At 45.7% G+C, this 25,743-nt stretch overlaps 1 protein-coding gene across 2 annotated transcripts in view; it reads right to left on the bottom strand.

Moving 5' to 3' along the window:
- Positions 1 to 25,743, bottom strand: part of RPP14 (ribonuclease P/MRP subunit p14) — a 103,229-nt gene that overhangs the window by 63,298 nt on the left and 14,188 nt on the right. For both annotated transcript variants that reach the window (XM_078661495.1, XM_078661496.1), the window contains exons 2-4: positions 19,253 to 19,365; positions 19,086 to 19,170; positions 4,123 to 4,199 (exon numbers count right to left, since the gene is read on the bottom strand). In XM_078661495.1, coding sequence (XP_078517621.1) covers positions 4,123 to 4,199; positions 19,086 to 19,170; positions 19,253 to 19,365 — 275 coding nt within the window. The remainder of the gene's footprint in view (positions 1 to 4,122; positions 4,200 to 19,085; positions 19,171 to 19,252; positions 19,366 to 25,743) is intronic.

Here is a 25,743-nt window from a genome sequence, read left to right as displayed (position 1 = left end):
GCAGAGAACAGCCCGGTAGTGGTGGTCTCCTCCCAAATTGTTAAAAAGAATATGTTCCGGGAGGTGGTGGTCCCAGGGAGGTCTTGGATGGCCCAACAATATAGAGTCATCATGGCTCCAGGGAGGTGGTGCTTTGTGCTTCTCTGTGCTTCAATTCCCTCCCCGCCACAGATCGCGTCAATCTGCTGGCTTCAACTCCCACCCTGCCTCTCTATACTGCAGCAGGCCGCGCAATAACTTTCATCAGTTTCACTTTTACGTTATTAATTAGTTTCACTTTCGCGGCCAATGCTTGTTTCTAATTTCAACTCGCACCGAGATACGAAAACGGTAGAGGGCGACCCCCTGCACTGACGTTCGAGCTGTCAGTCGTAATTGGTAGCTGGAAGCTTTTGTGTTTTGATAAAAACATCGTTCTTGCTACTCCCTGCTCCAAGTACAGGAGTAAAAGAGAGAAATTTGACTTTTCTCTTAATGGTTGATTTTTCTTCCCATGAATGTTGCTTGGTCTCCACTAGGGGTGTTTGGGATTATTTCAAACATGTTTACAACATTGAATCGGAGTCTCTGGCGTTTAGATTAACAAATTGGAGAAATGTAGCGTCTTTTCTTTAACTCTTCACCCCACACTGTCAAACGAGTGCTTAAACCACATGGCGAAAGATATCTTAATTTAGATAATATTACAGAGCTTTTGTGATTATTTACCTAAATAACAGAAGTCCTTGGGGGTTACAATAGATTTATTTCCAAAAGTGCATACTATTACTTGAACTTGTTGTTCTTCTGCTGTCTCGGTGTAAGGAAAGAACTCTGCTTCTTGCTTGGCCAGCTTTTCCATTAAATGTAACTGTGTTACTAATCACATTTCTGATAGCGAGTCCTGTGCAAGAAGTCTAACTTCATAATCATCAGTCAGCCAGGGGCTTGTACTAGAGTTTTTGTTGTGTAAACTATGTTTTCCTCGAATAATTTTGCACACTTTGATTATTAGCTGCATAAGTGGGCTTTACCAAGAGCTTGCTTGTATTTCATTTGTGTGGGCCGATTGGCTTTTTAATGCTCAGTGAATCCGTGCAGTGTTGTTAAATTTGCATAGAACCTATTGTGTCGAAGTGCTTCGTTACTCATTCACTCTTCTGAATCAACATTGTAAAGCACAGTCCCATTTGTGAGCATTTGAATTCTAGAAGAGGGGACTATGTGAACTTTGTTTGGAAGATTTTTAATAGCAACAACCAAGGCCTAAGTTTCTGATAATTAATTTACACCTCCAGTGCATCCTTTTCCGTCCATTAATCACCAAATGCTGCAAGTAACCTATTAAGACATCAAAACCTGATGTCAACAGTGATCGAAGGCAGCACTGTGCGTGGGACGCTTTACATAGTACCGCATTAAATGATATGATCCTTAGGTGTGCCCATCCAAGTAGTGGTCTTAGTTCCTACGATCTTCTCTTGTGTTTTAAGCTCGCATGACTTAAGGTCTGCTAAAAACTTAGTTGTCATGTTCAACCTACTAAGGATTGCAGTGTGGTCCATTATGTCGAGCAAAACTGGTAATATGTAGAGGGCAGGCTGCTGCTATTTCTTTCTTTTAGATGTCTGCTTTAGGCGTACATAGCAGTGGAGTTGCCTGTCCTTATAGTTTGCACTATGTATTGCAGGACCACTGACCCTTAAAAATCCTGTACCCAAAGTGATAAGTTTGAAGTAGGAACAACAAAGCTTCTCCTTTACATAAGTTTTTTTATATGGTGTCTACTCTTAATTTGTCTTCATCATGGCACCTTCCATTTTGCTATTGCTTTTGGAACACCATATTTTCTGTTGCAAGTTATTTGTATTTAAAGCACACGTAGTCAGTTGTTGTGACTTACTGTTAGTGATGACACTCAAGCCTTCTTCCATTTGGTTAACTCCTACTTGCTGAGATAGCAATAATTTGGATTAAACCCAGATCTGTTGACTGGGTGTGAGTGTTTGATTGGTTCAGATGCTCCGTCCATCACCACCCCCTTTTGTACTACGAAATAGCAATAATTGACACAGCAGTGATGTCTGTATATTCATTTGTGGTTGATAGATGTTATTCTGATGAATTTTGATGTTGCTAGGAGTTAATTTAGTGGGCCATGTGCAGTTTGCTCCGTGTATTTCTAATGAGAATTATTTGACTTGCATCATGTACGATTATGAACTCTAGCTAACTGTGCCTTCAAGACATCATAGTATGTATCCGAGGTTTACGTTAGCACAAGCGTCGAAGGTTGCCTGCACATCGCTCAGTGTACCTATTTCTAATGTTTCCATATAAATGAGATGAGTTATCTTCGCAAAAAATGCTAATTTACCAAAGCAGAAAAGTTGTGTCAAAAGATAAAAATTTAAAAATCAATCGGAGGTACAGTGCTATAGCATTGAGCACTGTGCAATGCTGAAACTTGCTACGGGACACTCCTCTGTAATATCAGTGAAATAAATCTTAAAATATTGTAACATTAAGAACGCCCTTCATTGATACTGTGCTATGAAATATTCGTCAAGTCCTTTGTAGTGTAATGCTCATCAAAGTAAGTGGTCTGTGCAAGCGGTAAACCTGTGAATGGGTTAGAGATGGGAACTAAATCGATAGTAGTAGGGAAAGGAGACACTCAAGAGTCTGAAGATGAATTTTTATGAGTATCTTAGTTTCTAAACAGTAGGTATCTTTGCAACATTTCCCAATGCATTTTCACAGGCCCTAGACTCCTTCAAACAAAATATTATGCATTATTAAATAATATTGTTTATGAACTTGGTAAGAGGAGCTCATGTTTTTTACCACTTTGTCTTCGATACAATCTCACCATTCCCTATTGCTCGCCTTTCCCCATTTCCGAAGGAGCTTAAGGAAACCTGTTTTTCAGTTGGAGTTCATAGTGGTGCGTGGGTGTCGTTTTTAGGTCTCTCCTACGCGCAGCGCGCATGCGCTGCATAGGAGGGCCTTTAGCCGTCGCTATGCTCATTTTCAAGCACACACTTGTGCGTGTGGGGGCATCCACCTTGCGGGAGCGAGTAGGGGCGCGCCATAAGCACGAGTGCGGTGTTTGAAAAGTGAAGACTACGCGCACGCACGCACCACTCCCGGGCTTGTTCTTTACATATAGCAGAGCGGGTGGCCTGGTGAAATCAACCTGTCAAGGACGATGTACATCGTTAGCTACAGCCTTACATCTTATTTACCTTACAACGAGCTGCCGGTGTATTAAGAAAAGAAAAAAAAAGCGTTTAGTGCTGTGCAGCTCAGATTAACTATACTTCATGACAGGACTCATTCCTCAAAGCCAGTCCTGTTGACTTCTCAAGAGCAGGCTGCTGGAAGTAATCCGCCCGGCTCTCCCTCCTCCACATACTCTGAATTCTTCAGTAATGAGCTATGAACTGCAACACTCGGTACACTGCCGATGTTCCGGGGAGACGCCAGGGCTTGGGTTTTCTGGCAGTGATCTTGAAGGCGCTTGCTTAGCATGGAGGAGGTGCCTGTGTTCTGCCAAATATGAGGTTTTTGCATCAGTGCAAAGCCTGGATGCAGCCACATCCACCTCTGAAAGAAAGAACGCCATCTGCTGTGGAAGACCCATGATCATCAGCGATTCACACTTCCGGACCTTTTTTGGTTCAAATGGTGCCTGACAAAGGACCTCATTCGTTGCTTGGAAAACGGGAAACTCTGTCAAAACGTGACAGATATCCCATCGACCCTATTACAAGTGCAGTATAGCCTTTCGCACTTGTAATATGGCAAACAGGATATCAATCACATTTTGATTCCTAAACTAGGTGGTAGTCAAAGCATGCACATGTGCGCACACAAACCTTTTGTTTTACTTTCTATGCAACAAAATATCCCCAAAAAATTAAAGAAGTTACACAATGTACTCAACAAATCAGACTAACATTTACGAGTAAGAGTACTCACAGACACATCCTAAATGGGGTGATATCTGGTGACTGATTCCACTGTAACTTTTTATAATCAAAGCTAACATTCGTTATTTTGAAACACCCTCCAAAAAAGTGTATTTTGAAACCTTCATAATATGCATAAAATAGCATAGTTTACAATATGGGTTCTTACCTGCTGCAGATTCTTATTATTGCAGTCAGCGTCTGTTCGTCAAATGTCAGAACATCAAGCAGCAAAGCTGCACCAATCTAATTTGAATACAAAATAATCCACAGAACAGATAGTATCAATTTATAACTAAATGAATACTTAAAACACTCAGTTGTGAATTGAATTATACAAATCAACATTGTTGTCCAGCTCCTCTTCTGACCCTCATGACAGCTACTCCTTACTTCAATATTTTACCCATTTTACCAGTAAAATCATATTGTCCACCCCTAACATTTGGTGCAAAATCTATCATCAAATAAAGACTTGATTATTGATGCCTGCTGCATTCTGTGTGCAGATTCGCATGAACGAAATGCATGATGCAAAGAGAAGCACATTTCAAGGGATTGAGATTTTTACAGGGTGCAGTAGTGGAGGGGATCTTTCTGCTAAAGGGGTGGAGGCTGATTGAGTTCTAACAACATAATCTTCAAAAAAGAAGTAAAATAGTTTAATAACACTAATTACACATATATTTGCAAAATAAATCCTACATCTGAAAGGACACTTGTGAGCACTCAAGTACTCTCATGGCATTCCACGCAAGTCTTTCATTGTTCCATCCTGCTCCTACTACTCTGCGACAGAGTTTCCTTGATAGAGTAGGGTGGAAAAGTGAATAATAACGCAAATTTCACAATTCAGGAAATAAAGCTAGACTGATTTTATACTATTGTCTTTTATTTTGTACTTTCAAAGTGACGTTTTATTGCTCTGGTTATGGAGATCTCACAAGTTCAGATAGTAACTCAAACTTTCTTACAAGCTGGGCTATTAGACAGCATACATGCAAATGTCCGATTCAAATATGTACGTTCGGAAAAGCAATCACTTTTTCCCCAGACATCAACTTCTAAGTTCATTAAACTATGCAATTTTTGCTACACACTATGTTTTTCCTTTTGAAAAAATAAAATCAATTCCTCAAATAAAATTATATAAGTTATATTAAAAAATAAGATCTCCCTAAAACACTTTCAAATTTTTGGAAATAACCGGTTGATATTCAAATATCAATGTAATTTTCAACAACTTCTCACATGCACTAGCCCCGACTGGCAACAGGAAACTCTTGGTGCAGGCAAGCATGCTCATCGAGCGTGTCCCTCAAAGCAGCCGGTTAATCAAGAAGCGTCAGACTGATCTAGACTCGGAGCAAAAGCAAATGGGCAAGGTGCTTCAGGTTCTGCAGGATAAGGCCGAGAACCTTGAAGTGAGGTCCCGCCGAAACAACATACGCATTACGGGCCTGAGTCCACACACGTTGGGAACACTGAGCTTTTCGTGGAGAAACTCTTGGTGACGCTGCTTGGGAGTGAGGCGTTGTCCCCCATATTCGTGGTGGAGGACTCACCGCTCACTGGGCCCGCGCCCGGGGCGTCTCCGAGGCCTATCATTGCAAAACTGCTAAATTACAGGGACCGTGATGCGGAACTGCGAATTGCACGGGAACAACAGTCTCTACAGTACAAAGGTTCTGCTATTTCTCTGTATCCGGACTTCACGATCCGGGTGCAAGAGGCCCGCCCGCAGTTTGCCCCGCTGAAGCGTCAGGTAAGTGACCAAAATTTGGACCACGTCATGCTGTACACCGCGAGGCTCCACGTTAATCGACAAGGCAAATCACGGATTTTCATGGACCCAAAGATGCTGCAAAAAGCCCTGAAGGAAAGGTCCAGATAAACGCAGCGAGACTCTGCGCAGAGCTCCTCATGGGGAGCATTCAGGAGCACTCTGGTTAAGCAGACAAGATGATTGCTGGGGAGGGTGGCCGGGAGGGCTGAATGTCTGTGCCAGAGGGGCCAACCACGGCGACTGTTAAAGATTTGTTACTAGTATTGGATTACCAGGGGGCGGTGGGTGAATTTCTGGAATCACACATGGAGTACTTTGGCACATTATGCACGTGATGACTTACCTTAGGCTGGTAACACTTTGCTCAGGGTGGACACAGTCGCATTGTTTCCTGATGCACATATTTTGCAGATGGCTCACGGTTGCTAGCATCGGTAGCCAAGTGAGGTTTTGTTGACCTACCAGGCTGACAACATCCGCCCAAGGGCGTAGTTCGCCACTGGGGTCATGTTTTTGATTCTTACCTTGTTGTGCCTTTTTTGTTAAGTAGATGTGTCACAAGACATGCTTAGAGATAACCAGACATGTCTTAATTTGTTTAGGTTGGGGGGGGGGGGGGGGGGGGGGGACTAGTCCGTGCGTGCACATTTGGGGAAGGCATGCCGTGGGTGGATGGGGGATTGCACAGAGACCCAATTTATTTTCTCGTGTGGGCATGTTACAATGCAAATTCGCCGCTTAAACAAGTATATTCTTGGGTTTTACACAGTGGCTGTGTTGCGAAATGCTACTTGATTTTTGCTAATGTCCTTAATCCACTTAAAAATTCAAACTTGGAATGTCCGGAGTCACAATGACCATAGGAAATTGTGGAAAGTCCGGACTTCTCTCATTAGGCGCAGTGTAGATGTTGCCTTCTTGCAGGAGTCACACTTGCCCCTACAAAGTGCATTGCTGCTACACAAAGGGTTGCGGGGTAACAAACATGCTGAGGGGTTTACTTCTCATTCCCGGGGTGTACTAACCTGGATGAATCCCAAGTCGGACCTTCATTTGGGAGCTCTAGAGACTGATCCCGAGGGTTGCTTTGCGGTACCGAGGGTTGCTTTGCGGTATTGTAATGCTGTGGGAAAGGGTTTGAATTGGTGATAGTCGATACCTATGGCCCCAACTTTGATAACCCCACCTTCTTCAGACATTTATTAGATAGACTCAGCCGCTACTGCCCACATTCTCTGCTCTGGGGTGGGAGGTTTCAATTGTGTTTTAGACCCCTGCCTAGACAGATCAGGAGGCCCACCTAGACGTCCATCCGCCTCTGCTAGGGCCATTTTGGCTGCTGCTACCAAACTAGATCTTTGTGACGTTTGGTGTACACGCTCACCGGGTCCAGGTGGGTTCACATACTATTCAGCGTATCATAACCTCCACACTGGGATTGACTACTTGTTTATGTTCAGAGACCTGTTCAAACAGATCTGTGAGTGTGCAGTTTTACCCCGTACATTTTCGGACCATGCCCCTATTCTGCATTGATACTTAGCAGACAGTTATTCCTCCTTTTGTTTGGCGATTCCCCTCGTATTCCATACTTAACCCCGTTTTCAAGGCGGAACTAGCTGAGGCTATTGAGAATTCTTTTTTACCAATATTGGGTCGGTTGACTCCTTCACCACAGTATGGGTCGTCTTTAGGTATACATCCGTGGCATCACGATGGCGAAGCACTCTGGTGACCTCCTCACCCTGCGCAGGCGCCTCTCGTATCTGGAGGCCACTTTGGCCACCCCAGAGCAGCGGTTGCTAGCGGGGCGGATGCGGAGGTCACACAAGAATTGCAAAGCACACTGGAGGAATATCACTCTACTGCAGATGCTGAATTGAAACATCTGGGCAAATATGCGACCGCCCGCATATATGGCGAGGGGGACCGGCCGAGGTTGGTTTCGGCATCCCTGCTCAAAACTCGGAGAGAGAAGGTTCAGGTGACGGTTCTCCATGATGCGGAAGGGGAGCCCCTGACTGACCCTTTGATATAGCCAACAAATTAAAGCAATATTATGCTTCATTATACACCTCTGAAGGTGTAAGCGACGACAAAGCTGTCTTAGACCATATTAAATTGCATTGGCTGTTAAATGGACACAGGGAGTACCTGATGCGCCCTCTGGAGGCCAAAGAAAACACTTCGGCTTGAGCTGGGATGAAATCTAATAGTGCTCCTGGGGTGGATGGACTCACCGTAACATTCTGCAAAGAGTTCCGAGAACTATTGGTCCCGCACTTACAGGCACTGTTTGAAGAAATCACGGAAGCCGGCGAGATGCCACCATTAATGCATGCCGGAAGCGTTAATTGTCACCATACTCAAGCCGGAGAAACCTCTATTCGCGTGTGCCTCTTACCGCCTGCTGTCCCTCCTCAATGTGGACAACAAAATGTATGCTAAGGTCTTAGCGACCAGACTGTCTCCTTTGGTGCCGCTGTTGATCTCACCAGAACGAGCTGGCTTTCTCCCCGGCAGGAACCTTACTTATAACTTAAGAACGGTATTCAGGGCTATACAACATACCCGTCGGGACACACAGGCAGTAGCTGTCTTCCTCGATATGGAGAAGGCATTTGATTCCGTGGAGTGGAGATTCATAACCCATGTGTTTTTTTTTTATAATTCTTTTTATTAAACAGCAGGCGGTCACACCTTTAGACATTAACCTTCTTGAATGATGTTGTTGTGCTGACTTGACAGTACACATGTTTCGTAGCACCTGTACATTGAGACATGATGACTAATCGTAGTTATGGAGTACAGGAGGCTCACAAATATACCCACGATATGCATTCTATTTGGCCCAGATAGCAATCCAATTTTTAGGGCAGCTTTGCACAATATAAACAGTTTTTTCCCTGGTAATGCACCAGTCCATATCCGTCTTCCAAATTGGGATCTTAGGCGGTATTACTGCCCCCAGTGTTGTGTAATATTCCTTTTTGCTATCATTTGACCCAGGGTCGCCCATAGCTTATCTTTACTATTAAGATCTGTGGGTTCCCACACATTCAGGAGACACCTCTTTGCTTCAGGCCTAATAACAGTTTCCAATACCTCGCTCATACAGTCAAGCAACTTCTTCCAATAATTCTGGATATACTCCCACTCCCATATAATGTGCATAAATGAACCCTCTAGGGCACATCGTCTCTTACATTGTCCGTCAATCGCCCTGCCCATCTGCGCCAATCGGGGTTCAGATAAATATACTCAGTGTAAAATTTTTAGTTGGACAAGGCGTAGTCTAGCTGAAATCGCCACTTCCCGTGGGGAGGCAACTGCCTCCTGTCACTCCTCGTCATCCAGTTCTAGTCCATCCCTCTCCCATCGTTCCCTCAGTGTAACCAGGGGATCTGCGACATTATTATTACGTTTTTTGTAGGTAGGAGCAATTACTTTATCCGGTGGGTAGCCATCTAGAAATCGGTCCTCTAAGGGAGAGGATTCTGGGGGAGAGGTACCTTCTGACAGATTTGATTGGAGGGAGTGTTGGATTTGCAAATATCTGAAATATTCAGTGTCTGCCAGTTGGTGTGTGCCCTGGAGTGAAAGCAAACGCCACTACTGTGCCTCCCTCCCACAGGTCACTGGTTCGTGATATCCCTATGAGGTCCCACTTGTCAAACTCGGGTGCCAAGATATCTATAAAAAATGTTTTATATTCCAGCGGTATAGAATCTTCCCCAGCTGCTTTCCAGATGGTAGTGAATTTATGGCTGTCACAACATCGTCAAGAATTATCTCCCCGGAGGAGAAGCTTCGCGGGCATCCAAGATGGTCGCGTGAGCACAGAGCTCCCCGAACCCGCGCTGCCCTTCACGGATATCCTGACTACATCCTGATTTCGAAGACGGGCTTTTGATCGTACATCCTTGCTGATCTGCGTACCCTTTGAAAAATTGAATTTGGATGCTGGGGTCCACTTTTGCATCGTCTTTGCTTTCTGCGGCCCACCCCGAGGGGGACCGGGGGCTCGGTTGCCTGGAAGGCCGTGGAGTAGTTGATCAACAGCGGCGGTAGGGGTCCCCTCTGGCCGGACCCTCCTGACTTTCGGTTTCGTTTTCTGCTCACGGCTCTTGTTGGCGGAGCTCAGCCTTGATCCACCTTCGGCCTGTTGTCCCCCTGCCGTTCGGTACTGGCCTGACTGATTGCCCGCAGCCTGGCCTTTTTTTGTGCCTACAATCATCTGCTTAGGTCTTGTTGACTGTCTGGACACTTCACGACTGGCCATTTTCACCAGGTCGTGAGGACCCCTTCGGGGTCCTTTTTCCAATATGGCCTCCGGACCGCCGCTTGAGAAGCGCAAGACCAAGACACCTCTCCGTGGTGGCCAAACCCAGACGAACATCATGGATCACTACTCGCAGGCCAAGGGGTCGCCTGGCGCTGCGGGCCGTGCCTTGGATCCTTCTAAGGCTGTTTCTTCGGTGTCTACGGAACCATCCTTGCAGGACGTTATGACTGCCATTGCCAACATGCAGGCCTCTATGGGACAGCAGTACGATGCCCTAGTCTCTAAGATCGACACGGTGGCCGTTGACATCACGCTGATTAGAGCGGACCTAGCGAAGACCAATGAGAGGGTCGAATCCCTGGGCTTGAAGACTTCTAGTCTCACCGCGGATGTAGCGGAGGCCCAGACTGAGATCGGCAATCTGCGTTCTTCCCATGACCTGATGGCTCGTCGTCTCGAGGACTATGACAACAGGACCCGCCGCAACAACGTGCGCCTTATTGGTGTCCCGGAAAATCCCGAGATCCTGGGGGTTGACCTCTTGGTCGAGGACTTGATCACCAACTATCTTTCTCCCACTGGCCTCAGCAAGTTCTTTGCGGTTGAGCGCGCCCATCGTGTCCCAGGCGGAAAGGCCAAGCCGGGTGTTCCTCCAAGGCCCATTATTGCCAGGTTATTCCATTTCCGAGACCGGGATGCGGTTCTTCAGGCCTCACGAGACAAGGGCCCAATCAACTTTGAGAATGCTTCAGTTTCTTTTTATCCTGACTTTTCACCGCTTGTCCAAAAACAAAGACTTGGCTTTCAGGGAGTGAAGAAACGATTGCGGGACTTGGGTCTCAAGTACGCCTTGTTGTTCCCTTCTAGACTCCGGATTGAGTATCGGGACCGTGCTTTCTTTTTCGACCGACCTGAAAATGTCAGCGACTGGCTTGATTCCCTACCCCGAAGAGATGAGCGTACTGGGCACCCCGGAGGCGCCGACCGGGGCCTGGCTGAGTGAGGACTGTACCTGTGGACCCTGGCGTCTGAACTTTTTTGCTGTTTCAGCTGTGTCTGGACTTGGGTCTTTGTTAGGCCTCCATTAGCCTGGGGCGGCGGGGGGCGAACGGGGACTCTTCCTCCTCCTGGGTTCTTAGCGTAGCTTAGATTAGTAATGGGGCGACAGGCACACTGCAAGTTGGGGTGGCTTATTAGTCGTACGCAGGGATGCAGGGTGGGGGGAGTAACAAGTTCAAGTTGGGGGGAGGTGGGGGTGTGTGTGTGTGTGTTTTTGTTCTCTCGCCAGGCACCGTATTGTTTGCTTTATTTGCACTGATCGTGGGGTTCTGTGTGGGTCCTGCTCCGCCTGTTTCTCGGGGATGGGGGGTGGCGAGTTGAGACTGTTATCCTGGAATGTCAATGGGTTGGGGGACAGAATTAAACGAAGTATTGTTTTGCGATTCCTTAGGCGTCATTCTCTCGATATTGTACTCCTACAGGAGACACACTTAATTGGCAATGCATGTCAGGCTATGAACAGGCGTGGTTATCGGTTGGTGGCACACGCTGGGTTTACTTCTGGGTCCAGGGGGCTGGTATTCTCATTCGGTCCTCTCTCCCTTTTGCAATTGACGAGGTGAAACTTGATGACAGGGGGCGCTATGCGGTGCTCACTGGTAGGTGGGAGGGTAGGACGCTATCCATACTTTCAGTCTATGTCCCCCCGGGTCTGCAAGCTTTAACCTACGCTGATTTCTGTAGAGTCCTGTTGGACCTTCCTGAAGGCCTCCTGATTCTGGGTGGGGATCTGAATTCGGTTGTTTCTGGCGCTTCTGATCGCCATCCTCCCAGAGATCTACCCAGGTCACAAATGTGGTTGAGTGACTTGCTAGAGACCTTTGGGCTAGTGGATGCCTGGAGACTGCTGCACCCCACACAGTTGCAGTATACCTTCCACTCTGGGGCACACGGCAGTCTTTCTGGATTGGACTATTTCTTAATGCCAGCGGTCCAATCCTCCTCCATTAGAGAAATCCGTCAACTCCCTAGGGGTATTTCTGATCACTCCCCGCTGTGGCTCCGATATGAGGTCGGGGCAGGCGATGAGGGAAGAGTTGCTCCTATCAATCCATGGTACTTTCGCAACCCCAAGACCCGCTCGGAACTTGTGAAAGCTATTGAGCATTATTTTGTTGAAAATGTGGGGTCTGTTTCTTCTGCTATTTCGCTATAGGAAGCATTTAAAACTGTTACACGTGGTCAGTCCCTATCCTTGATTGTTGCTGCTAAGAAGGCTGCAAACGTGGAGGTTGTGCGATTGGAATCTGAGATAGCTGCTTTGGAAGATGATCTTCTGTTTTGCGTCTCTGGTGAGAAGTTGCACTCCCTTGCTCTGAAACAAGCTGACTACAAGGCTCTGGTAACTGATGCTGCGAAAGTGATGTATAGGGAGGAGCAGGGACGACTGTAGGATGTGGGTGAAAAAGCTGGTAAATTGCTTGCGTGGTTGGACAAGAAAGAAAGGGTCAATCGTGTGGTCCCTGTGATTGAGCGGCCTGATGGTGAGTGTGTCACGGACCCAGTTGGGATCGTTCAGTGTTTTGCGGACCACTTTGAGACGGTGTACACCTCTGTTTGTGATAGGGATGAGGAGGACTCCCGGCTGTTGTTGCGGGATATTGCTTTGCCTCGTCTTTCTGATGCGGACAGAGATCTCATGGATGCTCCGCTCACTGTGGATGAAATTGCGGTGGCTATTCGTTCCCTCCGATCGGGTAATGCGATGGGCCCCAATGGTTTGCCCATTGAATTGTATAAGCTGCGACCTGACAAAATGGCGCCCTATCTCAGGGACATGTTCCTTGAGGCTTTGGAGTTTGGCTCCCTCCCCTTGGACCAACGACTTGCCACTATTGTTGTCATTCCTAAAGAGGGTAAGCCACGGGATCGTTGTACCTCGTACAGACCTATTTCTTTACTTAACGCCGAACCCAACATTTTGGCCAAACTACTGGCTAATCGCTTGGTAACTGTGAATGGGGACTTGATCCACCCGGATCAATCCGGTTTTATCCCACACCGCAACACCGCTTTGAATCTGCGTAGACTCCATGGAGTTCTCGCGAGAGCTGGAACGCTTGCTGAACCTGCCATTTTGGCCTCCCTTGACGCTACCATGGCCTTCGACACTATCGAATGGCCCTACCTTTGGGCGGCCCTCTCGAAGTTCGGGTTTGGGCCGGGCTTCATAGCCTGGGTGAAACTTCTTTATGAGACTCCCCTGGCCCAGGTAGTCGTTAATCGAAGAGTGTCTTGCGTTTTTACGCTCGGACGGGGTACCGGGTAGGGCTGTCCGCTGTCTCCTTTGCTTTTTGCTCTCGCTCTGGAGCCCTTGGCGGAGTGGCTCCGTTGGGAGCCTTCTATGCGGGGCATCTGATGGTCTCCTGATTTCGAGGATCGAGTTTCGCTATATGCGGACGACATCCTTCTCTATCTCACTTCCCCTAAAAAGTCCCTTAATGTACTTTTTGACGTTCTGACCTCCTTCGGAAAGAATTCCGGTCTTGTCATTAATTGGGCTAAATCCTGCGTCTACGTTTTGGCTGGAGAGCTCCCTCCAATGTCGCGTAGATTTCCGATTCATGTGGCGGAGACCGGTTTTAAGTACTTGGGGATTTATGTTTCCTTGGACCCCTCTAGGCGCTACAAGCTTAACGTACTACCCCCTCTTCAGCGGCTCACGCTCGATGTAGCTCGCTGGCGTAAGTTGCCTCTGTCGCCCCTCGGTAGAGCGGCGCTTTTCAAAATGATGTCTCTACCTCGTTTTTTGTACGCACTTCAGAACTCCTTCGACCAGATCGCCTCGGGCTACTTTCGTGCGGTGGAGGGCCTACAGAGACAGCTGGTCTGGGATGGGCGTGCCCGTATTGCTCTTTCCAAACTCACGCTTCCGTGGTATGATGGCGGTATAGCCCTCCCGGACATCAGACGTTACTACAGGGCGTCCCAATTGAGTGCCATTAATCATGCGACCTACGCACCAGGCCCTGCCCCGGCGTTCTCTATGGATACATTTATTCTGCCAGGCGGGACCTTCAACAGAGCGTTGTACGCTGGGAGACTCCCTGAAACACTGACCGGTCCCACTAAGATTGCCGTGAGAGTGTGGCGTGATGCAAATGCGGCACTGGGTTGGTGTGGCAGGTTCACTCGGGCCACCCCCTTGTATGACTCGGAGTGTTTGGGCTACCTGTGGAGATCGAAAGGATTTGATAAATGGGATATGATTGGTATCAGCAGAGTGGGCGATTTGTGGTCGAAGGGTACTGTCAAGCCCTTTGACGCGCTACGAGTGGAGTATGAGCTTGGTGACAGTGAATTCTTTCGGTACGCCCAGGTCCTTCATGCTCTGTTGTCTGTATTTACTGCGGGTGATGATATTCCTGAGTCTTCCCCACTGAAGGACCGTATTTTGGACGGCCACGTGCCCGACAGTACTATCACATTGATTTATAAAAAACTCATCAATAACAGGACTGACTTGTTGGTTCGCCTCAGGGCCTCGTGGTGTGCCGACGGCCTGGAATTGGATGATGAGGACTGGCAGGCTGCTCTGTCCTCGCCTAAAGAGGTTGCCATTCCTGCTCGTTTGAGGTTCGTTCAGCTTACAATACTTCACCGAGTGTATGTCACTGGGCCTTGTCTGGTTCAAATGGGTTTTTCTTTGGATGGGCTATGCAAGCGTGGCTGTGGTATGTCTGGTACCTTTCTCCACATTTTGTGGGAATGCCCGGAGGTGGTTGCGATCTGGTCCCGAGTACATGCTGTAATGGAAGGTGTCACGGGTGTGTCCCTGCTGCCCGAGGCCAGGCGTTGTTTGTTGAATGTGTGGGAGCCCAATGACTACAGCTCAGCGCAGATTGTATGGGCGACCCTTGGAAATATGGTCGCGAAGAGGGACATTGCCCAGCTCTGGGGTTCACATAGGTCGCCCACCCTTTCTAAGTGGAAGGAAAACATGGACTGGTGCATGTTCCGGGAGAAGACTGTGTACCTTTCCCGGGGCCGGCCCAAGAAGTGGGGTAGGATCGGGTCCCAATGGAATACCTATCGTGGTAACATATGTACCCCTCCACAAGATATCACCATAGATGCGTCCTCGTCCCCCTAATTGACATTCACCCTTCATTTACGTTTGATGATTCTGTTTGTTTCCTTGTCCGCCCCTATCCCCGTATTGGTTGATAGCAATGTATTTCTGTACTTTTGGAGCTCTGCCCGCATGACCTCACAATGGTGTACTATTGTGTTTTTGCCTCGTGAAGTTTGGATTGTTTTTTCTGTACGTCTGTTTAATTTTAATAAAATGTATAAAAAACATTTTTTTTTTTAAAGAAGAATTATCTCCCCTACAAGAGCCTGTTTCCTGTTGAGAATTTAGTCGGGGCATCCCACATTCCTGCAAGTACTTATCTGTAGTATGAATGTCAATACTATTAGGTCCCTGATACAATTTTTGATAAAATATGGCAAATAATTGATTGAGGATTCATATAAACGACACCACTTTCCCCTATATTCCGACAGATACTATTATTAGATTTTTTTTATCAGAGATCTGATAAGCCAACAAACGCCCCACCTTTTCTCCATACTCGTATTGAAAGGCCCTATTTTTCTGAAAGATGGCAGCCACCCTCTCCTTCAGCCCCCTACTGAGTGTTTGACGTCTCTCAATTCGTTTCAGACATAGTTGCTGCTCCGGTGTGTCCTTTAAGAGGATTGCCTGTGCATGATCTTTTTCCAACTTCAAACAAGCCTGCTGAACTTCTATACTCAAACTTATAGGATGTATGCAAATTGAAAAGTCTTTGTGTTCAACATAACTATGAGAGAAATCAGAGATTCTAAATATGTTGATCCCGTAGGGGAGAAAACCCAAGGTAAAAGCTCTATATCTGAAGAAATGGGCACATTTAGTCAATCAAATATTTGGAAAATTACCTCATCGATTCGTTGTCAATTTGTACCAGAATTAACTGGTTGGCCTTAAAAGCCGAAAAGACTACAGACCTAGCTAAACGCCAGAGGAAGAATTAATGTTGTGAATATTGATATTTTACATTACTTGCTTTACCACTTTCAAGCACTCCCAACTTTAATCCCATGAGACAAACTAGTAAACACATTTTATAAGGCCAAGCAAATAAACTAGGGCAAATAACATAATTCTCATGACCACAATGAAAAGAGGCAGCTTCACTTGCCCAAACCTTCATGAAATATTATTATGCTTCCAGTTTAGGTTTATTATAGAATGGTCATCTAGAGAAGCAGAAACGAGAGAGCTTTAAATGGAATGAGGGCTAGCAGGTCAAGCTCTCTTTGGGACATTACGTTGTTTCAGAGAGGTGCAATGCTGAGAAATATATATATCTCAGAAATGACTAAGCCACCTCCTATAGTTTGATATAAAATAGCAAAGGAGGGTTAACATCTTCCAAGTGCCATTCACCCTGATCCATCTGAACCCTGATTTCTCACCGGTCATGGAGGATGTAGAATTTGAGAACTGGGTAAGGGAGGATGCTTGACAACCAAAGACATGTTCAATAAGGTCAAGATGAAATTGTTCTAGGGTTGCAAGAAGGCCTTCAAACTGTCTTAATTGGATAGAATACAACATACACAAAAAACTGGCTCATGTACTCACCTTTAAGAGAAGCAGCATGTAGAACCCCCAAACCTCTTTTTAAAAATATCCAGGAAGAAACTAACAACTCAAATGCTCTGGTTCATAGTCTGTGAAGACAAGAATGCTATTTGCAATGACCTAACCTCTTTTTGGAGTAAGCAACTTGTTCTCACTTCTAAAACGAGTGTAGAAACGGTCCAGATTTTGAACAGAAATGATGAATGATGTAAACAAGATCACAGGCTTGCAAATTCTGAGCTTGCCAGAATACACCTTTTTAGTACTTCAAAACAAACTGGCATTCCCACTGCATTTGGTGTAGGGGTAAACAAATGGTACTGGTATTATGCGCAGCGATCTTATCTCGTGAGAGGGGGAGATAAATGTCCAGAGTATTGGTGTACCTTCACTGCTTGAGGAACCGGATGGGCATGGAAAATCTGACCATGTCATTATCACCCGCTGACCAGGAGTATGCAGAAATCTAGGCTCCCTCTATTACATTCCTCTCTGCAGAGTTCAGAGGACTCACATGACCACAATATCTTGGTGTTATACATCCTAGTAGACCCTCACTAGTACACTTTAACCCACGCCAACACGACTGGTAACAGAGCTATAACTGGAAGAAGGTGAGGGCAAAGACAAGGAAGGTGTGTCTGATGTAAAGTTTATTTTTTTAAGGATTGAAACCATAGTCTGCATGTTCCTCACTGTAGGTGGTGGTCATTTAAATCTACTGACAGTAGCTCAATTGTCAGAAACAGTGCTCATTGCATCTTTTGATCTTTTCATGGATCACCTCTGAACAGAAAGCAAGATAGTTTCTTAGAGAGCGAAGGCTTCTCTCTGGAATAAGAACCACCTGCAGCAAGCACTGCTGGGGTTTTGAACATTCTCTTCTACTCAGCTAAATTCCTATAGGTAGATTTTGTCTTGATTCGCAAAGGGTACTTCAGTAAAGGCGTGGTGGTCGTAGATCCATGCAAAAATGAACTAATGGACAGAAGAGTGACTGAGTGAACGTACACATGAAAAGATGGTGGTGTGTAAGGATGATAAATTGGTGAGTGCACAGGGAGATGTACTTACTAGTAGGTTGATGGATGAATTAATGGGATGCCTCACACATTTATATAGCCTTGGGCATGGCTTGGCAGAACAGTGTCATACAAGGGGCCTCTGTCCCTTAACCAGTCAAATGTTGTTTAGATCTGCCATCCACAGCCACTTTTTATTTAATGTTTAATGCATGCTAAAGGATAACCATATTCGCGAGGGCCTGCATTGTGTCATGGGTGGGTACCATCACGTCAAGACTGCTCAAAATATGCCAAGTATAACCACCATTATGTCACAACAGCAACATGCCGGAGCGGGCACCATTGTGCCCTGATGCCCACAGTATGGAAATGTTAACCTGAACTAAGATAAATCCAGCATCATGTCAGCAGTGGGGAGCCATCAAGCCATTAACTGTATGCCTTGGATGACAACCATTTTGAAAACACATGCAGCGTGCTACAGATCGCCAAAACACCACAAGAAAAAAAGTGCACACACTTACACTTTCTGTCACACACATATACCCACACAGACACACTGCCCCACGCCCAAAAACAATCAATATAACAATAAAAAATCACTGCTGGCTCCAGCATAAGCAGGCAGTGAGGATTATTAATTCTTCACCACCCCTGCAGTTACCACACAGCCCTGCAGGGAGTGACAAAGAGCCAGCACATGCTTGTGACAAGAGTACAGGTCAGCTGCAATTTAGTACCGTGAGTGCCAATAAAGCTGATGAGGGGTGGAATCCCATCCGTATCTGAGGATGCCTTTGAAGCTGATGAGGGGTGGAATCCCATCAGACTCTTCCAGTCCCTAGGTTAACACTAGCCATTATGGCAGTGAGTAGCCAACCATATTTGGGACAAGCCTCCCTTTTGCAGACTCGTGCATCAAGTACAGCCACTTCATTGGTGCATTCTGGTGCAGAGGGAATACCCCATATGACATGAATGTTAGTTTCAATCAGCTGCTGGCTGCTAAATATGGGCTGATCAATGAGTGAATGCCATTCACAAGAGCCTGTGGGTAAGATGGGTTGACTTTTTGCGCAGACATAAACGGATGCATAATTAGCAATGAAATAAGTTCATTTAAGAGCATAGATCAATGTAAGAATTTCACTGACAAGAAGAGAGGTTAGCATGAAGGGTTATGGCATAAAAAAGCGAACAAGGATAATTCAGTACATTTTAAAGCATTTTCACTAGGCATGGACGGTGGATTATCTATCAGGCAAAGAAAAATAGAAATCAGACACACTGATTTATGTGATGTTGAATTCAGAAGTGTAGATTGCCCAGAAAGTGAACATACCTCTCCGTGCAACTCCTTCAAAGCCAAGATAATCACTTGTTTGAACTGTGCTGCATTGAGGCGAAGCTGGACCTCTTGGAATATTCTATATATATATATAGAAAGCAATTAATTAGAAGTCCATTTACACTACATGGGAAAAATGTTTGATCTAAACGCAAACTTACAGTTGGATCTTCATAAAGTGGTATCCTGAAGAAGTGTTCAACACAATTCTTTCATATGGACAAGGCTCCAGCCTCTTTCTCTCAAGCAATTCTCTCATAATAAAGAACTGGACCTAATAAAACAAAGAAATGAAAAACCGAACACATGAATATGCTGATTCAAAATGTAGTCACTGTACATCGAAAGGCATAGGAAACTATAGTAGCAGCTGAAGTGCACTGAAGTCTTTCTTTGCTAAGCTACTTAAGCCTTATTTTGTCCTTGGTGGAGGGAAGAGCTAACTTCTCACCAAGATACTGCAGTCTGTCCATTATAAGGCAAGACACAAGTGGAAGTTCAACTAATCAGATGGCAGAATACCTTCCGTCTGTGGTGCCCACCAACACTGGTCATACTGGAATTGAGTGGTGGTACTTGTCGCCCGGCACGTGGCCAAGACAAGCAGGGTTACTACCCCCACAACCAAATGGAATCTCAATCGCTAGGATTGCCTCCCATTATCCTGACAAAGGGGGAGAGGAGATGCACAATATATCACGGCTTGATTGACGTTCCTGGGAAAGGTTTATTCAATGAACTTTGAAGACAATTGCCAAGGCCAATTATTATGTAGGGTGGGTGAAAAGGAATCTTACAAGTAGGTGCTGTTAAACGTTTTCGCTGGTGCTAAATACATTTATAGCATGTTGGAGATTACTGTAGAAGGCACTCAACAATATACACAGAATCAGTGTCTTCGAGAGAATACAAGCTATTTCTCAGAGTGACTTGTAATGGAAGTTCACAATTCCACTTTCACCCGGATCCTAAAACCATAAGCCATCATGCAAGCATGGAACACAGTCTTAGGAAAATAGTGCACCACATTCCTTTCCCCATAACTGGCTCCTAGAGCTTTCTCTAAAGGGACAGCACATATGGTTGATCCACTGTGCTTACTGGTATGACCAATCCATCTTTCTTCCAGACTTACATTTAAAGGGAGGCAGACAAACTCATGGAGTCTAGCCCAAGGAACTCCATAACCATGTTCCAAGGAACCAGTAGCGAATAACCTCTAATGATTGGAAGACGCAAGTGAGATCTGCTAAGGAGTTGTACTCTGAGCCTCCCCTGGGCAGTTTGCTTTTGGTACAAACGGGAGGCTCCATTCATCAGAATTTTATGAGTCTAACAGAAACAGAAGAACCTCTTGTAGGCAGGAGACCATCACACCCAGGGCTTTATAGAAGAACAACACTGTCAGAGTTGTGAGAGTTGACTAAAACCTACAGTGGACCAATGTTTGAAAAACACCCCAAACCAAGTAGCCAATATGCTTTCAGTGATGGAGAGGTGAGAGATAACCTGCTTATGCTCCACACGCCAGATGGAAAAGACCCCGGACATGCTGCAAAATTGAATGCCATCTTGGAGAAAACAGCCCTTGCTAATCTGTCACCTAACTATAGATAAACCTGAACTGCCGCAAACTACCCAATGGGAGCCCCTGTACCGAGGGTGAAGGAATGGTGGCATAAAACAACACAACAGGTCAAGGAAGGTAGTCTACTTAAGATCAATAGCACCCATAACTCTGCCATACACAGATCACTGCCAGGCCAATGCAGCTCAGGTTGTTCTGTGCCTGTGTTGGTGCCACAAGAGCAGTAGTGGATTAGAGGACTCCTTTGTGTTCCCAAAAAAGGGAAAACATATATATAGAAAAATGGCCAACAGAAAGTTGACACTTGTGACATAAAAGGCTAAGCCTGACCACATGCTCACAACCAAAATATGATCTGTGCCCATCTCCCACTGCTGGTGTCTATCACATGAAGAACACCTGCAGTTCCAGCAACAGTGGCTGGCTGATTAGATGTCAGCCTGGAGTGAACTTACATTATTATAGGATAGCTCACATCACCATGGATTCAGAGGCACTGCAAATATTAGTGTTACTCCTCATCACCATGGAACTGGGCAGCATTCACAAACACCTGCATTTGAATTTGGTTCACTCCTTTCACGTGCCACTTCACAGCAGTTCCTGGTTGGCCATAAAGCAGCTATCACAACTTCAGCATAGAAGATGGCTCATACATGTGCTTGAAATCAGGCACATATATCTAGGACAGAAGACTTTTGTTGCTGTGTCATGTGGAGAAGGGAGATCCTACCATGAGGAAAGAGGATTAATCAAACTAGCTCTGAGGACATTGCGTCCCAGCTCCTTCAAGCTTTCCTTAAGTATTGAGTGCTGCATCTGGCCAGCACCCACGACTAAATGAACCACAATGGAGGTTGCATCTTTGCCCCTCTTTCACAGTAGCCCCTGAAAAAGAGTTGCCTCCCCCCTTTCTGCTGAGGGTGCAATTGCTGAGTTAAGTGCTAAAAATACTTCCAGGGCAAACCTCTCCCCTCATGAGGTGCTCTTCCTCTGCTGTAGACCTGTTTACCAATCTCTGTAGCTGCGTACTCCAATTGACTATCCTCATTTTTGACACAGCAGAAAAATCTTCAAATATAAAGTTCATGTGACGCACAGATACCTAGAGGCTCAGGATCCCACAAATGGCCAGCCGGCATCCCACTGTTGTGCCGCCTACCCCCATGACTTGACTGACTTAGTTGCATAAATTCCTCATGCTTAAACCCAAGCATCAACAGAATCCAGCCCAACTCTTTGGGGTTCATATAAGCCTGCATCTTTCACCATAGTGATCACTTCAGAAAAGACAAAAAAATAATTTAAGGCTTAACTTTAAACATTCACAATACGTTTCTGGTCTGCTTGCAGCAAACATCCAGCACATATCTGGATTACGAACATAAACATCAAGGCCTCCCCCAACTGCTTTAGAAATAAGAAGGCCAGAAGTAAGGTCTTTTCAAGAATTGCACCCGACAGATGTTGCAAATTGTGTTATCTGAGTTTTAGTATACTATTAGCTATATATGAATCCTTATGCAAGTTGTTGGAACAGGAATTTCCCCAAATGATGAATGGGTAAATACCCCTGCCCTGAGTGACCAGACTATATTTGAAACGGATTCCCTGAGTTTTTGTTAGCCCAATATGTATGCTAATCTCTAGAGATACTACTGGGCGTCACAATTGGGGGCTATAAATCATGGTACCTACGGGTCCGATACAGATCCCTTTTATATCATGGACAGATGGCTACTTCCTGGTGGTAGTTATAGCAGAGCGTTGTATACCAGATCAGTAGAGAAAAATCTGACGGGACCGACCAGGGTGGCGGTACGTATATGGCATGATGTTACTAGTTCGCTTGGATGGAAGGACCGCTTGACTTTGGCTACCCCACTCTTTGGATCTGATAGGTTTGGCAAGCTATGGAATACAAAGGGTTTTGACAAATGGGACCTGATAGGGATTACTACTGTAGGTGATCTCTGGGCGAAGGGGAAGATTAAGTCATTAGCTGAATTACAAACTGAATACGAGCTGAGTGGGACTGAGTATTTTTGTTATGCGCAGGTTAGTCATGCATTGAGATCGGTCTTCCTTGAGGGGGAAGAGAGACAGGACCGCATACTAGATGGACATCTGCCCGATTGCACCATTTCTCTTATTTATAAAATACTGATAAATCACAGAGCGGATCTTCTAGTAGATTTGAGGGATAAGTGGACCCGAGATGGTCTTGAAATTGATGATGAAGACTGGCAATCTGCAATCTCCTCCTCAAAGGAGGTTGCGATTCCAGCAAGGCTGAGACTTATCCAGCTGAAAATACTCCATAGAGTTTATGTCACTGGTCAACGTCTGATGAGAATGGGTTTAATGGAAGAGGGTCTGTGTAAGCGGGATGTGGTCAATTGGGGACGTTTCTCCATATCATTTGGGAATGTCGGTATATGGTAAACTACTGGCGCTTTGTCCATGATGTTATGCAGGAAGTGACAGGTGTGGCTCTCTTGCCAGAAGCTAGGAAATGCTTGCTGAATATTTGGGAGCCTACGGACCTAAACACTACACAGACCCAATGGGTCACGTTGGGGGCCATGATTTCTAAGCCAAACATAGCACAGCAGTGGGGCTCTGAAACGCCGCCAACGATAGAGGGTGGAAAGAAAGTATGGATTGGTGTATGTTCCGTGAAAAAACTGTTTACCTGGCAAGGGGTCGTCCTCGGAAGTGGAACAATGTCTGGGGCCCTTGGAATAATTACAGAGGGAATATTTGTGTGCCACCTGCGAATGTAGTCTTTGATGTCCCACTTTCCCCATGACCCGTATATGTGAATATTTATGGTATCGATGTTTCGTTCCCCCCCTAGTCAATATTTATTGTATTGTATGTTGATACTGTGAACGACCCTCTTCTGTACTATGCACCGATGTGTTTATTGATGCCTTGTTTTAATAAAAAGAAATATAAAAAAAAAGTATGCTAATCTCAACAGTGGGTTGAGTCCTAGGCCTTTCCATGACAAAGCCAAGGTCCACAACTCGTTCAATCCGATCCGTCTCCAAACGTTCTCAACTGCTGCGTGCAACTAAAATGCTATCTTTTTGGGAAACTCCTCATCACAGGTTTACCAACCGGAAATGGACAACACTCTGAATCAAAGTTGCAGATATGTCATGCCACTTGCTATCCAAATTTCTGTGTCTCGCACTGCCTTTTCTTTTTCACAGTACATTGTTACTGAATCCTGAACCAATGGCGCTGCACTATCCAGGTTAAAATCTGTAATGTGTTAAGCGCTCCATTAAAAGCAGTTGCTAGGTTTGTGCTATGTAAGTTGCATAACTAAAGTGCCTGTCAACTCTTAAATACTTTTAACATGGGAAATAATTCTGAATTGTAATTGCATTATATAGAACTTACTATCCCTGAGGAGGCATCAAAGCATTTTCTGGCAAGTAGTACGCTACTCCGATACTCAAATAAAATTATTGGTTAATTAGTATAGGGAAATATGAAAATTAATTTGAGCAGTAGACAAGCAAGTCTATTATTTGGATTGAAAAAGGATAGTGGAGGGATAGAAGAGGGAAGGATTTGCATTTATAAAGCGATTGGTACCCCGATGAGGCACCAAGGTGCTTTTCGGCGAGTAGCACACTACTCCGCAACCCAAAACAGGATTAGTGGTGAATTAGTGACTTTTTTTGAGCTGTGGACAGGAGTCTGTTAGTTGGATTAAAAAGGATAGTGAACCGACAGTCGAAGGAAGGGTCTAGAAAGTGTTTATTAGGAGTTTATAGCAGCAGGAGGAGGAGGAGGATGAGTAGAGGGGAGGGGGAAGAGTCAGAGGGAAGGGTTTAGAGAGGCTTGTTTGGGAGAACTGAATATAAAAGAGGTTTGAGATGATGCAAGAAGGGGTAGAGGAGAAGAGAGTCTAGAAAAAGTTATTTTGGGGATCATAGTAGTAGAATGGAGTTTGGGATGAGTCAGAGAGTGGAGGTAGAGGATATATTGAGAGACGTATAAGGTGAGATATATGATAGTGCATTGGAGATGATGAATCTGGAGTAAAGTAATAAATATAAAAATACATACGTACATGGAAGGTATATATGTATAAGTAAGGTAATATATGTAGATATGAATTTCTATTTAATAAACTCAGATTTACTAGTGTTGCTGTACGTTAAGCAAATTTGTTTTTATGAAAAAAAATCCTTCAGTACTGAAGCAATTTTAGATGGATAGTTATGCTAAAAATGCACTTATTTAAGCAGTGACCTATATACATATTAAACAAATAATAATATAACCATAAGTAAAATATACTTGTGGTGTAGCTAACTGCGGCAAGATGGCGGACGTCATCTAGTGTTGCTCTGTGCCTCAATCCACGATCCACCTGCGAGCCACCCGCATCCTAGAGACGGACTACCCCCATTCCAGCCCTGGTAAAGTGCGCAGAGCCTGAGGACCCAGGGGGCTGCTTTGGGTGTCTGGAGGGTTGCTGTAGTCCACCGAGCGTTTTCGGGTGGAGGAGGCCGCGAGGAGGGTTGGGTGCAGGACCCGGTCAGATGGGCCTAGAAGCGGGCCCAGATGGAGCTTCCCTAACTTACGGGGGCTCTTGCTGTGGGATGAGTTATTCCTGTAGATCCTTCTGGCATCATCCTACTTCGGGGTGGGGGAGGGTCAGGGGACGGTCGTTCCTTTCCCGGGCAAGACCGTGGGGGGCCTGCGGGCCTAATGGTGGGCCACCATGACGGGGCTTTGACCAGAGCAGATCGGTGTGGCTTGAGGGCCTAAAACCTGGGCAGAGGCGGTGAGTGCTAGTGAGCATCGGCGACAGTGGAGGGGTACTGCGAGCTGCACTGGTTGAATCCGGTGGCGGTGGGGTTGCCCCACCCTCCGGTCTAATTTTCCTCTTCTTTGGCAAAGGGAGAGGCCTGTCCGCCTTCAGGGTACAGACTTAGCTGCAGGGCCGGTGCCGGATCAGCTGACCCTGGCAACAGGGTGGTATTGCACAGGGGACGCCTGGGGGGGGGGGGGGGGGGGGGTTGACTGACTGAGGCC

The sequence above is a fragment of the Lissotriton helveticus genome, chromosome 9, assembly GCF_964261635.1.
Source record: "Lissotriton helveticus chromosome 9, aLisHel1.1, whole genome shotgun sequence".
Lineage (NCBI taxonomy): Eukaryota > Metazoa > Chordata > Amphibia > Caudata > Salamandridae > Lissotriton > Lissotriton helveticus.
This window is presented reverse-complemented; position numbering and strand designations above follow the sequence as displayed.